Consider the following 16016-nt stretch of genomic DNA (forward strand, 5'->3'; position numbering starts at 1 on the left):
AAGAAAATATATATAATCATACAAAATAGAAAAATATATGATGTATTCCCATTTATTGGATATGTATGATATGAAAGCCTGTTTCCGCTACTAAAAAAATCATCATGGAAAATCATAATTATGAGTTAGTAAATTCATAAATATGAGATATAAACTCAAAATCATAAAGAAAGTCATAATTATGAGAAATCATTATTGAAAGTTGCAAAGAAAAGTACAAAAATGTGACAGAATTATTTTTGCAATAAAGACGTATTTATGTACTTCTATTTTCTACACTGTGTTGAATTCTAAGAACTGAATAAACAGCAACAATATGTGTTTTGAATGTATTATTATTAAAAATGTAATTAAGAATGGTGAGTGTCAGTAGACTGCTGCAAATGCTTAATTTTCTATCTCATAAATATGACTTTACTGACTCATTGTCTTTTCGTGGTGATTTATTTTATTTTGTTTCTTTCGTGGCCGAAACAGGTTTCCATAAATAGGACATAATTGCAACAAAAAACTAAAATGTATATTTCAAAAAAATGTACACTTCCATTGAAAGGAACAATATTAGGAAAAAACTTGAATGATATTTTAAAAATTAAATAATGCCACCCAGTGCACCATAGCTATCCAGGCCAGCCTAAACCTAAGGCAGCATAACTGAAGAATATATACACTACATATATAAGTATATACTACATATATTCATTAAAGTGCCCTTACATGCTTGCAATTAAAAAACGCATGCTTTTTGATGGTTTTAGCCTTACTGTGAAAAACATCTCAATAACAGCATTTTTAAATCTGTGTTTGACAGGTAAAAATAACCAAAAACTTATGTTCAGATCATTTGTTTCACTTTTTCAGCAGTAGTTTCTAGAACTAGTTTCAGTTGTTGTTGCAGCGCTACACACAGTCCTGAACTTTTAGATATTTTGTCTAAGTTAGTTATTGTTCACCTGTGTAAGCCACCTATAAATAATAAAATTAAGACAAACACCATTTATATAAAGAAATCAATCACAATAAAATTAGGATCTCATTTTCCTTGTACGATCATCCCCATACATTTTAAGACATTGTCATACATTCCCAAAAAGAAATGTCAAATCAAGTTTTGCAAAAGTTTCCATTTATTTTCTTCATGAAATTGGTCTGAGCAGCTTTCAAACCTTTCACCAAGTCAGAACACAAACAGGTAGAAATCAATGGACACTGATGGAAGATAAACCCAGATTAATGGAGGTCATCTGTTACACTTCGTATGAACGCTACTGTTGGATGTTTAAACCTGTGACGTTAACCCAAACAGCTCCACTGACAAATCTGAATTCCTACGCAGAACCAAATGAAAGCAACTGCAACATGTTTACAACTATCAGAATGATTTGACTGAGCTCAACCTTTGTGTCTTTTAAAGTAAACATTTTCTGATGCATTGGGCAACTTCTAACTCAAAGTTGGACACCACTGTGATGGCCTAATGGAGGGCAGTTTGATAATTATAGTCAAACCTATGGAAAAGAGGTAGCAAACCATCACCCCTTAGTATAAACTGGACATCAATGCTCCAGCTTTTAGACTGGAGTGACCAAAGCAACCGACTGCACCAGTTCAGCTTTCCATCCACCAGTTCAACCCTAACCTGTTTTGGTTTTTAGGTCGCATATTTCTAAACTTGACAACGAAGCACAAAAACACTTCCCTAACTCATGTAGCTTGAGAAATACAGTACGTTTATAAAAAATACAAAAAAGCACATATTTTCAAGAGAGGCGTAATGGAAACTAATAATAATAATTAAAAAAAAAGTCTTTCAAAGCAATTGAAAATACGATCTATTTACATCAGAGAGAAGGGAGAGAGAGTGAAAGAACAAACACGTGGAGAGAAACTGTGACCCAAAAACAAACCGTGGCTGTACTTCAAAAAAGATGAAATTTATTTAATCCTAATATTGTTCTTGTGTCAAAATGAATAAGTCCTCCATCCTCTAAGGCAGCAGGAGTGTCCAGGTGTTTTAGTCCAGAGCTATAATGTCATCGTCATCATCTGCGGTGCTCGTCTGCTCCGTCCGTGGACGCTTGACGGACGTTTCATCTCCTCCCGTGTTTGGGTGCTTTCTTTTGGTAGCGCTTGTGGCTGGTGCCGAGCTGGACGACGCTCCTTCCTCTTCGTCAGATTCCACTATCATGATGTCATCGTCCTCAGCTTGAACTGAAAGTAGAAAAAAAAAGGCTAACTGAGATTTGAACAGAAGTTAAAAATAAAAATTCTATTTCATCCCTGCTTAAAGCGCATGCGCAGTTCGAGTATGCATACCAACAATGTCACCAGTGACCCCTGGGTGACCCAACAAAGGTAATAAGTTCCGGTGTCACACGAGGTTTGTGCCACATATACCACTGTGTATACAGTTACAGTAGAAGCTCAAGGGAATAGCCTATGGCACTATCACTCCGTCGCTGGGAGCCTTATGACCATGTCGGTCGGCGCAGCGGAGTTTCGCCCTCCAGAGGCTGCAACGGTAGTATCTTGCTCTTTTCTTGATTAACGCCCCTGCGGCATCTCTTTTGGTTTAAGACCCAGTGCAGTCCAACAACGCTCTAACCTTCCGGTGCACGATAAGGTTATTGTAGCAATTTGTTTATAAGTTCCGATGAATGGTATTTAAGTAGTGATTTGTTGGGTCGACACCAGTTGCGCTCTCTTCTCCCAAGGTACACTTTACTGGTAAGACGGTGAAGGTTATGTTTGTTTATGACACCGTAATGACCCGTAAACCCACTTTTGGAGTCAGGGCCCGGTTAGCGCCCCACTGTTCAACGCTAACATGTAACAATTCACTCAACTCCCAATACAATACTCTCACGATGTATTTTACAAAATGAGACTGTAGACAAATGGCTGAAAAATCTAAAAATGTTTTCCTTCGAAAAAAATAAATAAAAATACTGCACTATTTTCTTTTATCTTTCATTGTCAAAAGAACCCCTTGAAAAACTATGCAAAACAATGCAATTTACTTAATAAATCCAGAATGAAATAAATAAACAATACACACGAAGAAGAAGCCTATTCATTTAAATTCTGGCTCTACAGTAAACTATGTAAAACTACATATTAGTTCCTTTTCTTTCTAAAAGTGCAACTGAAAATGTAATTTGTGCCTTAACAATTGGACTTTAAAACAAATCCCATATCAAAGAAATAAAATAAATAAACAAACTATGGCTTTCATTCTCTCTCTCTTGTTTCTCCCTTTCCTCTCTGTGTTCCTCTTACCTTGAATTTCACATGTTCTTTTTTTCTCACCTCTTTCATTTTGTCTTTGGGAAGCCAAAATGCTTCCACACTTCTGATTTAAAACACGGTGGTGCGTACTGAATTTCAAATTCTAAATAAATAAGACCCTTTTCGATGTGAACCGTGACACATTTGAATCGATTTTTAACTGCAGCAGGGTTTAGCTCACTGGATTGTAGATACTATTCACGATTCGTATCAGGTGTCAAACCGCCCTATACCATCGGGTGTGTGTTGTCATTCTACCAGGAGTGTGTCTACATCTTGGGCTTCCCTTAAAGGAGTGCCCCTGGAGTAAATATGTGCTGCTGCCTCATGGGTGACACCTGAACTTATTACCTTTCTTGACATTGTTGGTATGCATACATGCGCTAAGGGAACATTCAGTGCTCCACCTCTGGCGGTCATTCGGGATTCACAGAACAGTAGTTACATTCGTAACTTTGGATATATTTTTACCTCCTTCACAAACGATGCAGGAGGTTTAATTTTCCTATTTTTAAACACATACTCAAGTTATTCAACCAATAACTGGTTCAACATTACAATCAAACACACACAATATCGCTTTCGTTTGTAATTTAAGACCCATTTTTTTGGTTTTATTAATAAAAAAACTGATTATTTTAGCTTAGCTTTAATTGATACTTTTACTAACAGCCCTCAAATGTTTGTACTTGTACTGCTTTTCACAAATCAACAATTGCAAATGCCAGTAATAATGAATATGTCCCTCACATGCTAAACAACGCATGGACATTTCAGGAATTGAAGAAACCAATGAATATGAGAGCTACATTTTCTCATGTCCAGGAGATGAGTGAATAACATCCTAATCCAGTCAGTCAGTATTTTAACACACCAACTTCAACATATTAAACAGGCACTTCTTTTATTAAATTCACATCTGTGCTTTCTCTTAATCAAACTCTTTAAATCCCAAGTAGATGTATTGCAGACCTTTGGAGGACGTGGACGGCTGAGAGGAGTCTTTGTTGCCATTGGTGATGCTGTTAACCTCCTCTGGCTTACTCTGAGGGGGCGGAGCTTTGTCCGGGGCCTCGCCTACAACCTCGAACTCCACGTCCCTCTCCAACTCCTCACTGTTGATAAAATCCCACCGTTAGCAACGAGAGCTAAAAGAGCGAATGGGTCTGTTTTTAATAGTTACAGTAAATATCATACGTGTGCAGGACGTTGACGAGGAGGGTGTAGTCTTGGAGAAAGTCGTCGACTTGAAGACGACTCCCGTTGCGGATTCCAAAGTCAGAGAGAAACTTGTTGTTGTTTGCTGTTGAAAAAAAAAGAAATGGCCTCACTTTACCAAAATACTTGTCCAATTCAAATAAAAAAAAAAGAAAGGAACCACCCAGATTAAAGATACATTTATTTTGTCAAAAAAAAAAAAAAAAAATCTTATTTTGCAGATTATCCAGAGGGAATGCCAAGCAACTGCTTTGTGAATCACTGATATTCAACATTCACAAAGTAGTCACTCACCCTCTCCCTCTGTTCACAGCCACCATCATCATACTTAAGCCTAATGTTGCATCACACTAGTCAAGCTCTCCACATTTGTCACCGGATTGGCTCAATAGATCACACCCCACAACACAATAAACACAACAGTAGCATCACATTACACTTTCAGCCTAACCAAAATAGACTCTACTGACTGCTCCCACTCGTTCCATTGACCCACCCCAACTCCTTCTCCCCTGTTCCCATCTCCCTCACCTAGGTGTAACACTGCCCTCTCTTTTTATATCCTCCCTCTAGTAAAGTTTCATACCCTTCCATAAGAAAGGCCGGTGATGGTCACAATTATGCAATAAAATAAAATGTATTTATGGCAATAATAAAACATGCATAGCTGCCATAAAAAGATTGCAGTACTTTATCCCTTTGTTTTAAAGCAAATAAATAAATTTTATTTCTCGAATAATAATAACCAATACGACTGATACAAGTGTGATCTATAGCTCATGTTTTATTCAATTTTTACATCTGCCCAAGAGCTGGATTGATGTAACGATGAGCTGGTTTAGGCCCGGGGGTCGTTTGTTTGGCACCCCTGATTTTGTAGATGTCTTATTAAAATACTGTATTTTACTTCCATTTATTATCCTTAGGTCCATGCACTCTTTCCTGGTCATTTAAACAAACCTTATATCTGCCACGTGTGCGCAGATTCTTACATTCATCAGTCTACAGTATGTAGTTTCTAATGTCTTTTATTCGTGTCCAAGAAACACACACATCACTCTAAAAGATGTACCATGAATGCAGCATTTCAATTCTTACCTTCTGTCTCTCCCTCTTCTGACGAGATGAGAATAGTTCCTTTCCCATCTTCTATTTGAACATCCGGGGCCACCATACCGAATCTCTCCTTTAGGATCTGCAGAAAAATACAAGTCAAATTGTTGGTATAATGTGAGTAGTTCAGCTGGACCTGAGGCATTAAGGTGTTAAGCCTCAACACTTGATCAGGGTAATGGTCTTCATAAATTAAAAATGCAGGTGTATGAGTAGCATGCTGGTTCTCTGTCATTACCCTGTCCTGCAGAGTGAGCACCACGGTTTTGTGGACATTGAGTTTAACCGTGACTTCAGGCTTGCTGGCGCAGACGTAGCAGTTGGCGCTTGGAGGGTCCAAGATGCAAGGGACAAGCAGCTTCTTCCTGAGGTTCGGACACTTGTTCAGGAAGATCTGGTGTTAAGAAACGTTTTAAAAGACAATGAGGGAGCTTGAAGAAATAATTCTAACTGGACATAATAATTCCAACAGAACAGAGAAACAATCACACAAAACAGTGCAACCACACCCTCACTAGGATAGACCTAGGGCCCAGTAAAATCCACCTTAATGGAATCGCGAATGGAATCACGGAATTGACCAATGAAAACAGTTAAACGCAGAAATAGAGAGAATCGGCATGAAACGCCGTCACCGTGAAGCAAGGAACATGTTTTTATGGGGAAATGTTTTCGGGGAGCGCTTATTAGGTGCACCGCCCTCCCCCCTCTTGTCCTGTTTGCATTAAACACAGCCTAAACCACCACAAACACCGTCTAAACTGCCAAAAAAACTACGCAAATCATCAGTGACTCCTGAATACAGAGCCACCTTAACTTTGCTGTGCCTGTAAAACTCCATCTATTTCTCATGTAGCGCTGCAGCAAAACATGATCAGCTTTAATCAGGTTAATCTGCTCAGTGTTTGAACAACATCTCATCAGAGCTACAGAAGATCTGTGGGAAAAGTTGTTCTGTTATTGTAGACGAGACCACCAATACCAGGGTCTGTAGAGTCTGAAACATCATAGTTTAATGATAACTTCTGATACTGTAAAATATTCTGACCCCTAGTGGTGAAATGACTGATGCATCCTTTTGTCCATTTATTTTTGTTTAATCATTATAGTCTGAAATGATGTCATCAGGATAATTTAAATGAGGTTTATTTAAATTAAGTTGATCAAACTTAAAAAATAAACCTATTCAGATTCAGTAAACCATTGATCCCTGAGAGGAAATCAGGTGACATTAATGCTGCTCTCTTTATGACACATAAATAATCAAAAAGGAGCAGTCAGAATAATCCATGTCACTACAACTTATATCTATCTTTTAATTGTGTCTCACTTTATTTTTTACATACATTTTTGTTTAATTATGGATTTTTTTTTATTTATTAGTATTTATGAGCTAAAAACTCATTTCCTAAAAAAAAATTATTAGTATTTCTGAAAAAATGAAATTTGAAAAAACAACAAAAAAAAAAAAACAAGTGGAAAACAGGGAATTTGGGATAAAATAAAACAGATTATATAGGGCCCTATATACCTTCAAATCTTTATATATTACAAAAAATATGTGGAAATTTGAAAAATTGTCATTGTCATTTGTTGATAAAGTCAAAATCTCTCAGTGCAGTCATTAAAAACTGTAATAAAAAATATAGAAAAATAAAAAAAAAGGATGTGGGAAGGTGAGAAAGGAAAATGATAACATTTACATGATTTATAATGATTTATTCATACTAGGAGTGAAAAACACTTGGTGACAAATATACGAACCGAGCGGCAGGACTCAATTTCCCCCGACAGAATCTTCAGCCCCTCCAGTACGATGAGGCCAGCAATGACTGCATTGGTTGTGGCGATAGCTGGGATGATGTTTCCTGCCATGGCTGCAACAAAAATATGATATAAAGTATTTAGGTTTTTTTTTTATTTTTTTTTATTGACCAACCAGCTATCCAACATTTCCTATTTTCAGCATTTCTTTTAAAAGCACATCGCACTGTAATTATGATGGAATTTAAAGACACTATTATACTTTCTGTATAATCATGATGGTCATCAAAGTACAAAACAAAAGCACTCACACTTGACATCAAAGCGACTCTTCATGTTCATGCTGAAGATGTGCATGCGGAGGTTGGCTGCTGCAGTGACGAAGTCCATGGCTGGAGGGTCGTCCTGTAATCAGCAGCAATCAGGACTCACGTACGCATTATAAAGAAATTTATTATAAAAAAATGCTATAAAATTTCTGCATTATAGATAATTGACTCAGTATCTAAGACAACATTCCTGCATGTTTTAAGCTCTTCCAGCTAAAGGGTAGCTGTACTAGTCATGTAAACAATACGAAATGTCTTCAATTAATTACCAATAAACAAAACATGTGCACATGTACTTAAAAAACTAGAAAGTAATATTGCTAATCACTGAACATCTAACGACCAGGAAACTTGTTCTTTGTGAAAACCTTTATGTTGTGTTTTACATCCCATTACCTTGTCCCAGACCAGCTCAGCACTTTCCCCTTTCTCCTGGATCTGGGAGCGAAGGGTCTCCACACTGTGCTGGAACAGCTGGCAGTAACCCCACAAACCCAGAACCTGCTGGTCCTTCAAACCTGAGACAGGACTGTCTTCTTGAGGACATGCTGGTTGATGGGAAAAAAAAAAAGAAAAAACAAGGATGAGAAAACCAGAGCAAGAAACCGTAAATAAACGTTTAAAGCTTTGGGTCTTAGTTTCAATCATTATAATGATAGAAAGAAGAAATATTACTGAAGAACTTTTTGAGGATTTATCAGCAAATTGCTAAAGAAACCTAAGCTTAATTTCTCTAAGTTTTACTCCCCTTCTGCAGTTGTAATGTTTTATCTTTGCTTGTTTACATCAATGTTGTTGGTCCAAACTGGACTCCAAGCTGCCCTCCAGTGGACGTCTACGTCAACACATGCAAGGTATGTGTGCAAAGACTGAAAAAGTTTTTAACAGTTCATTTTAAGATATAAATGGAGCACACTAGAAAGCTTCATCAACACATGGGAAAAGAATAAAGTTTCAGATAACCTCACTTAGAACTCTGCATTAGGTTTTGGCATCAAGAAGATGATTTATGAAAACATTTGGAAGAAAAAGTTGATGATTTAGAGGTTGCACAATCTGCTCAAAGTTTCCTTGAAATTGATTAAGTAATAACATGCACATTATAAGCATGTAACATGAAAAAGGAAGGTTGAGAAATTCCAAAGTGTTGCGACGCCCTTAATAAAGCAGATTATGAAAAGTAGATCAGTGATTTTGTCATTACCAGCACAATGTGTATTTCTCTGAAATCCTTACTCCAAGTTGTCAAAGAGCACAGGAACATTTTGGCAATGTTAACAAAGCCACAGTGGTTGCTGGACTTTTAGTAACATTTTCATGCAACTTTCAGTTTGTTTTTGTAGAACAAAGCCACAACCAATATGCCTTTTTTTTTTGGCTCGCTATGTTACAATATGGAGCAATTTTCAAGTGTCTTTTGTCACTTCTAATTATAAATTCATTTGCAAAAGATTTGGACCCAAATAATTTTGCAAGATATGAACAAAAATGCAGGGTTCTAACCTCTAAAATCTAAAAAACAACCCTTGGAGCGCACACATTATCATAAAAAGCAAACAAAATAGTCAAAATAATCCCGCCTACACAAAAACGTGTCATCCCGACTGCTCCAAAAACATTAACAAATGGTCTGACCAGAAAAACTACATCATAAACAGACATACCACTGTTCTCAAGGTGCTGCCAGTCCAGAGGTGTGGGTGCTTTCCTTTTCTTCCAAAGCTTGTCCATGGTCAGCAGGTACATGATGTCATCTTTGAAAAGCTGGGGATGTGATCCAATCACAAGCATGCCTGTTACTGTGGGTCAGTGTCAAACTAATGACTAGTTCAAACTGAATTCTAGAACTACAGTGCACACACTCCAGATGTCATTACTGGACTAAAATGTGTAATTTCTAAAATGGACACTTTTTTTAATACTCTGTAATTGGCGAATACAATTTAACGTTGCCAACTGTCAAGTGTGTGAAAAAAAACATTTTAATCAAACACATCATGCAGCCGATCCACGACTAGGACACACACAGGACATGTGACCGACTGGTACCTTGTTGAATAGTTTGACGGGGTCGTAGCCGGTGGAGCGAGCCCACTCCTTGGTGGAGATACGTTTGATGTCTCCGTCTTTCTCTGAGGCCGTGGCACGAGCTGCCGTGTCCTCAGGATTCCCTGTTCACAGAAACACAGATCTCACATGATTCATTATCCATCATTGTGGGGCAATAGGTTAACAAGTTAGCATCACCATTAGGGCTGGGCGGTATGACCAAAAATGTATATCATGTTTTTTTCAAGATTCTAACGGTTTCACAGTATATGACGGTATTTTTTTTTTTCATGCATAATCAGGTGTTCACAGCATTTTCTACTGGTTGAGAGAGGAATTACTGCAGTAGATTGACTTAGGCTGGTCGATTTTACTGTCATGATGGGTGAATATTGTAGAATTATTCCACACTAGTAGTGATAAAAAAAAATTGCAACAGCAGTCCAATGGCTCTTGGCGCTAGCTTAGCTTTAGCATTAGCTTGATTTTAGGGATGTAACGATTCACTCAACTCCCTATACGATTCGATTCACAATACTGGGTTCACGATATGATTCCCTCACGATTTATTTTACAAAATGGGACTGTAGACAAATGATGACTGAAAAATATTCCTTTATTTTTTTTGGGAAAAACTAGAAAAAACTGTACTATTTTCCTTTTATTTTTCATTGTCAAAAGAATCCCTTGATAAACTATTCAAAACAATGCAGTTTACCTACGCTTCTGGACAAGAGAAGGATAAATAGATAGCGCCCTCTGCTGTTTAAAAAATGTACTGCAATTCAATTTTCAGAGTATCGATATGAACCGTGATACCTATGAATCAATTTTTAACTGCCTTATGATTAATACTTACATCCCTACTTGATTTCTATCTTTAAATGCTGCATACTCAGTGGTGTGGTGGTTTCTTATGGTGAATAATGTGGCGTTTTGTTTGCAGCTCCACCAGGACTTATTTCCACGTTATAGGAATTACAAATTGCAATACTTTGCTCTCTTTTTTTGTGTATTACTGCCAAAGTAATGCAGACATGCTAAGCTAACCGTGCCTCTGTGCTTGTGAGTGTTGTTCTCCTGTAGCAGAGGCATGTGCACGCAGGCATGCCCTAACATGCAGCTTCAGAGCTTTCAATTGTTTCTTTCTTATCTATTAACATGTATGATATACACCGCAACAAACACCAGAGCGCTACTGTTTACATTCCTATTTAGAAGTCCAACGTTGAAAAGGGTCCGGTCTGAAACGTGGCGCAGTGTAGCGTTCCGAAAGTTGTGTAATCAAATACACAATGGTACGACGTTATATTAAAAATTAATATCATAACAAAAATATATACCGGTATTCGGTATGAACCAGTAAACCGCCCAGCCCTACTCACCATTGGACGAGTGAGTTACACATAAAGAAGAGCCTTCAACACCAAACAGAGAGCTACTTACATGCTAACTCTGGATCTGCCGTGTCGGGTGACACCTCTTGATCAGCGTCTTCCTCTCCAAACAGCTGACTGGAAATTTAAAAAAATACAAAACCCACATCAGATAAATGATAAAATTCAGTTTTAGCATTTAACCATGGATAACTTTTCATTCTGAATACTTGTGACCATCTTAAAAATGCTAATTCAACTGTGTTAGGTTTGATTCCTTTTCAAATGTAAAAGCTAAATCATGACTAAATGTTTATAAGAACCAGTGTCAATGATAATAACCAATGTCAAGCCTTACTTAAAGAGGTACTTGGCCCAGACAATGCAGTGTATGGGCTCAGATGGCGTGTTTCTAATGGTGCAGCCAGGGAAGGTCTTCTGGGTGGGTTTAGGCTGACACTCGTAGCACTCTGTCATTCCCTGCAGAGGGAGGAGCATAACAAGTAAACAAACACAAAAATCATCAACCTTAGACAGGGATACCGTAACCTTTCACACTGGAACCTGTGAATCGGTATCGGTACTCACTAGTACCAATTTGTGTGGTAATAAATGGGAAACAAAACTTCAAAATTTACCACATTTATTTCTATATATATAATAAAACTTTAACAAATACATCAAATCAACATTTAACTGTATTGTAGCAACATTTGCTTCACAAACTTTTTCAACATGACAACCCTGAACTATGAGGACGCAGCGTTTCTTCTTCTTAATAATACACACATTAATAAGCAGCACTATGTGACAGGGCTCTATCGTCCCCTCGCATTTGTGCACATAGGTGAGAACCTATGACAAACCTGTGAAAATTAACTTATTTTATAAGCTAGTCGGAGCAAAGGACACAATTAGGTACTGTTTGAGCGTAGGATCCCCTGAGGTTGTAATTTTGTTCTCTTACACAGCAATGCCGCCCCCTACGCTCCATTTTCAGCAACGTGAGGAGGATTTTCTGTTTTTTCATTTTTTAAACCGTCGTAATAATTGCTGCACACTTGGACAGCCTGTACATGTTGGAAAAGGAGTAGGAGGAAGTATAAACTTATGATCCTACCCCTTGTAATAACAAATAACTTTTGGCTTTAAAGTAAGGCAGTAACAAAGATGAAAAAAAACAACAACTTTAGCTTTACGTCACTAAATTTGGCCCTCAAACAATTCAAAATTTTCCAAGCAAGCATCGCATCGCAACGCAATCCCCCTATGCTGTGAAGAAATCCTGGTGAAAACCCTGTACGTGAATAAGTACCTATGGAATTCGGTGGGTAACTAAAAACGTACCCATCCCTAACCTTGGATAGAAACTCTTTATTAAAAAAAGAAACAATCTCAGAGCTTCCAATGAGTGACACAGCAGATACAGTCCAATGAAGATACATGTAAAGGATTGTCTCTTAGGTTTCACAACTGATTTAAAGAACATCAGCAGTACAGGAACGTCCTACCTTCTTAATGACTGTGACTTGTCCCAAGTATCCAGCGGTGCCACTCTCTATCAGAGGGATGTCGGCCGCTAAACACATCCTGTTCACGTGATTACGGGCAGCTGTGGACGAAGATCAGAATGCCATCAGGTCATTTTATCGTGTTGGCATTAAACCGTTCTGATTATGACGTATATTTACCTCTGTTATCCAGAGCATTCATCACCAGTATAAACTTTCTAAAGTATTCCACATTATAATCTGGGCTGTAAATGAGTATAAACAAAGAAATCATTTTAAGTAATTCAGATTATGCTTTGTAGACTAAAGCGTAATTGACTCACTTCATGATGCTGTCATGGTAGGCAGTGATGTTGGCACTGGGACAGAACTGCAGGGCGCTCTCCTTGGCCACCTGCAACAAAAAGATTCCAATAGCACCAAAGGACATTAATATAAAACTGTGCTGTCATCATAAAAGAAAAAGACTTCAAATACAATTTCACAGCATCCAGCAGTGCCAGAGGTGAGTTGTACTGTGCATACCTGTGCTTTAGATTTGCCCACATGCTTCTTCTGAAAGAGGAACTGACGGTTCAGGTTGCTCACGTCAATCGTGTCCAGATCAATCTGCCAAAAATCACAGATTGCAAGCACGAACACCCACACACACACACAGAGAAAGACAAATGAAATGACCACTACCAAAGAGCTGCCCTTTGTACAGAATTAGCCCTCTATGTTCTGCTGACTAAGCAGATTGCTCTTTATAAGTTACTATAAATGTGTATTAAAGCAAACATCTTAGAAGGAAATACTGTGAAAATATTGGATTGACGCTGATTGACACTTTTTTTTATTACGACAGGAGACCAAAAACAGAAATGTAACTCTACAAGAACCAAAACACAACTCTGGCCACGGTTACATGATGTTCCAAATTAAATTACTCGGAATTAAAGTGTTCTGCTTCGTGTTTACATGGCAATAGTAATGCCGAATTGAGGTTTACATAGAAAACAGGCTTATTTTGGTTTATTCAATTCCGCTTTAGGTCTGGGGGTTGGGAAGGCTCGAAATGGACACCGGAAAAGAAAATAACAAATTATATATTTCTTACAGCAGTCATTAGTGGAAAGGACAGGAAGTGAATGCAACTTGCAACACACATGCACGTAAAATAAGGGCATTTTTCTTACCTTAAACTACACATATTTGCTAAATCATTGTAAATGTCACAGTTCCAATACGTAATAGAAAGAAATTTAACCAACCAAGCACTTTTCGTCTATTTAGTTTGAAAAAAGCTACCGTCCTTAGTTAAACAGGTTCACCCTGCTACAAAATATGACAAATAGATCAGAAAATGATTATACACAGATTAAAAACAGGAGTTTGTCACAGCCACTAGAAAAATCCTACATGTACATGACCATATGTTTCGAAAATGATTGTTAAAGCTGAACGATCAAAATGAAAAGTTGGGAAAAATCATGGATAAAACAGTAAACATTTGGTTATGGCTGGCGCGTCAAACTCATTTTAGTTCGGGGGCCAAATACGAACCACTTTGATCTCAAGTGGGTGGCAGATTATCATTATTAGTTCAATTCACAAAAATTATTGATTTTGTCACCAATTTTAGTGTAATTAAGAGAAATTTGTGCCATTGTTTGTGATAAATTTCAAGATTTGTGGAATTGAGAGTTCTTCCGCAATTTGACAAAAAAAAAAAAAAAAAAAAAAAAAAAAAGGCTGCATTTGTGTGGTATAGAAAAAGGAAACATGCAAGTCCCTAAAAATAAAATGAAGTTTCATTAAATTGCTGAATTTGTTCATCCACTGCTGGATTATTTGGTCATTTACACAACAATTCATGTTTTCTCTGACATTTTTACTTTCTCCTGCGGGCCGAATGGGATGTTCTAAAGGACCGGATTTGGACCCCGGGCCTTGAGTTTGACACATGGGTGGTTATGACATTGAATGTATATCTATGGAAGCATTTTCAGACCTACTTCTTTTTGTACTGTGAGCTCGACACATTTTGACTCCTGTCCCCATTTGTACTGTGGACAGTGACTGTGTGCTAAGCTTCTCTATTTTTACAAGTGTTACAGTTTATTTTAGCTGCTTCCTTCATATTTATTTTTAATTTATTGACACAGACTGAACTGCCCCCTATATAAACTAGTATTCAACCTTCAGAGATATTCGGTTGTCTTCTTCCTGTTCACTAACTATTGACTCTGGTTGTTACTGGAGTTTTTCCCCTCCATCGTCATTGATTCTCGCTCATATTTAGGTTTTTGATAATTTTGTTGAACAAGAACATGTTTTAATAATCATACAGAGGCTAAACGTTGTCTGTATCCCGGAGTTTACTGGTTCTCACAAGCCTTCCCAGCCCGTGCCTTTAGGTTCACAGACAGGTAGAACTAACCCTCAGCTAACTAGCTAGCCAGCCATCACGTTACAAAGAAGTTAACCGGCTAACGTGATGATGGCGCCAAATGTACCATTTTCACTACTACGGGTCAAAGAGCCCCCGTTAAAAAACCTTCAATGGTGCTAAAATGTGTTATACATCCCACATTGTGCTGCAAAGTCTTTTGAATTAGATGAAGCCCACACACCCCCATAGACCTCAACACAAAGACAGAGCAGTTAGCATGAAGCTAACAGAAGCACACAAACAAACAGCACCGACCACTTCGATGTTCTTGAAGCCGGTTAGGACCAGGTTCTTCAGGAGCTCGCAGCCGATTCCACCCGCTCCTACCACCAGCACACTGCAGGTAGAGAGGGAATCAGCCAGTTCCTTTCGGAGGGAACCCACCAGATGGACCATGTTGATCGGCTATTGGGGATGAGCCTGTAGCACCGGGAAGCTAGCAGTTAGCTTCTTCTTCTTCTTCTTCTTCTGCGGAGCCGAAGTCAAGTCCCACCCATCACTCAGCAAGCATTCTTCTTCGTCGTCGTCGGAATGAAATAATAATAATAATATTATTAATAATAATAATAATAATGTTTTTTGTTTTATTTGATTTTCTTTGATTGAATCGTAGTTTTATGTTTTGATTGAAAAATAAAGACACGAATGTACCACCCATAATATTGCAAAATACAAAAAAGATGACTCCAATCATAAAGAAACCTTGTAAATAAAATAAAAAAATTATTTTATTTATTTATTTATTTATTTATTTATTCAGTTTATTTCCGACATGGTTACATTCACTTTTTTTTTTTTTTTTCTTTTTTTGTACATGCCGAAAAAGGAGACGAGAGAAGCAGTTTGCTTATCCGGGTCCCGTCCCCTGTTTTACCATCGCAAATTTACATAGGTTTACATGTCTCTCTGGTCAAACATTCTTGATTTCAGTGTT

The 16016-nt window shown here is 37.7% G+C and overlaps 1 protein-coding gene across 1 annotated transcript; it reads right to left on the bottom strand.

Annotated features, from left to right (window-relative positions):
* Positions 1-1109: 1109 nt before the first annotated feature.
* uba2 (ubiquitin-like modifier activating enzyme 2) lies at positions 1110-15540 on the bottom strand. The gene is made up of 17 exons (XM_028448890.1): positions 15338-15540; positions 13174-13257; positions 12972-13042; positions 12829-12893; positions 12649-12749; positions 11496-11617; positions 11208-11275; positions 9762-9883; positions 9377-9476; positions 8109-8260; positions 7695-7788; positions 7384-7496; positions 5858-6013; positions 5605-5701; positions 4486-4591; positions 4261-4403; positions 1110-2211 (listed from the first exon to the last, which is right to left on the bottom strand). Exons 1-17 carry the CDS (start codon positions 15476-15478, stop codon positions 2015-2017), a joined length of 1932 nt encoding a protein of 643 aa, XP_028304691.1. The 5' UTR covers positions 15479-15540; the 3' UTR covers positions 1110-2014.
* Positions 15541-16016: the final 476 nt, after the last annotated feature.

This window comes from Gouania willdenowi, chromosome 6, assembly GCF_900634775.1.
Source record: "Gouania willdenowi chromosome 6, fGouWil2.1, whole genome shotgun sequence".
In the NCBI taxonomy this organism is placed as follows: Eukaryota; Metazoa; Chordata; class Actinopteri; order Blenniiformes; family Gobiesocidae; genus Gouania; species Gouania willdenowi.

Bases quoted from the DNA above. Each gene is read 5' to 3' on its own strand.
- uba2 (XM_028448890.1), bottom strand. From the start codon at position 15,478: ATGGTCCATCTGGTGGGTTCCCTCCGAAAGGAACTGGCTGATTCCCTC. The intron at 13,043-13,173 runs GTATGCACAGTA...TTTTTGTTGCAG, and splicing joins TGGGCAAATCTAAAGCACAG to GTGGCCAAGGAGAGCGCCCT. The intron at 7,789-8,108 runs GTAATGGGATGT...TGCTGATTACAG, and splicing joins CTGAGCTGGTCTGGGACAAG to GACGACCCTCCAGCCATGGA.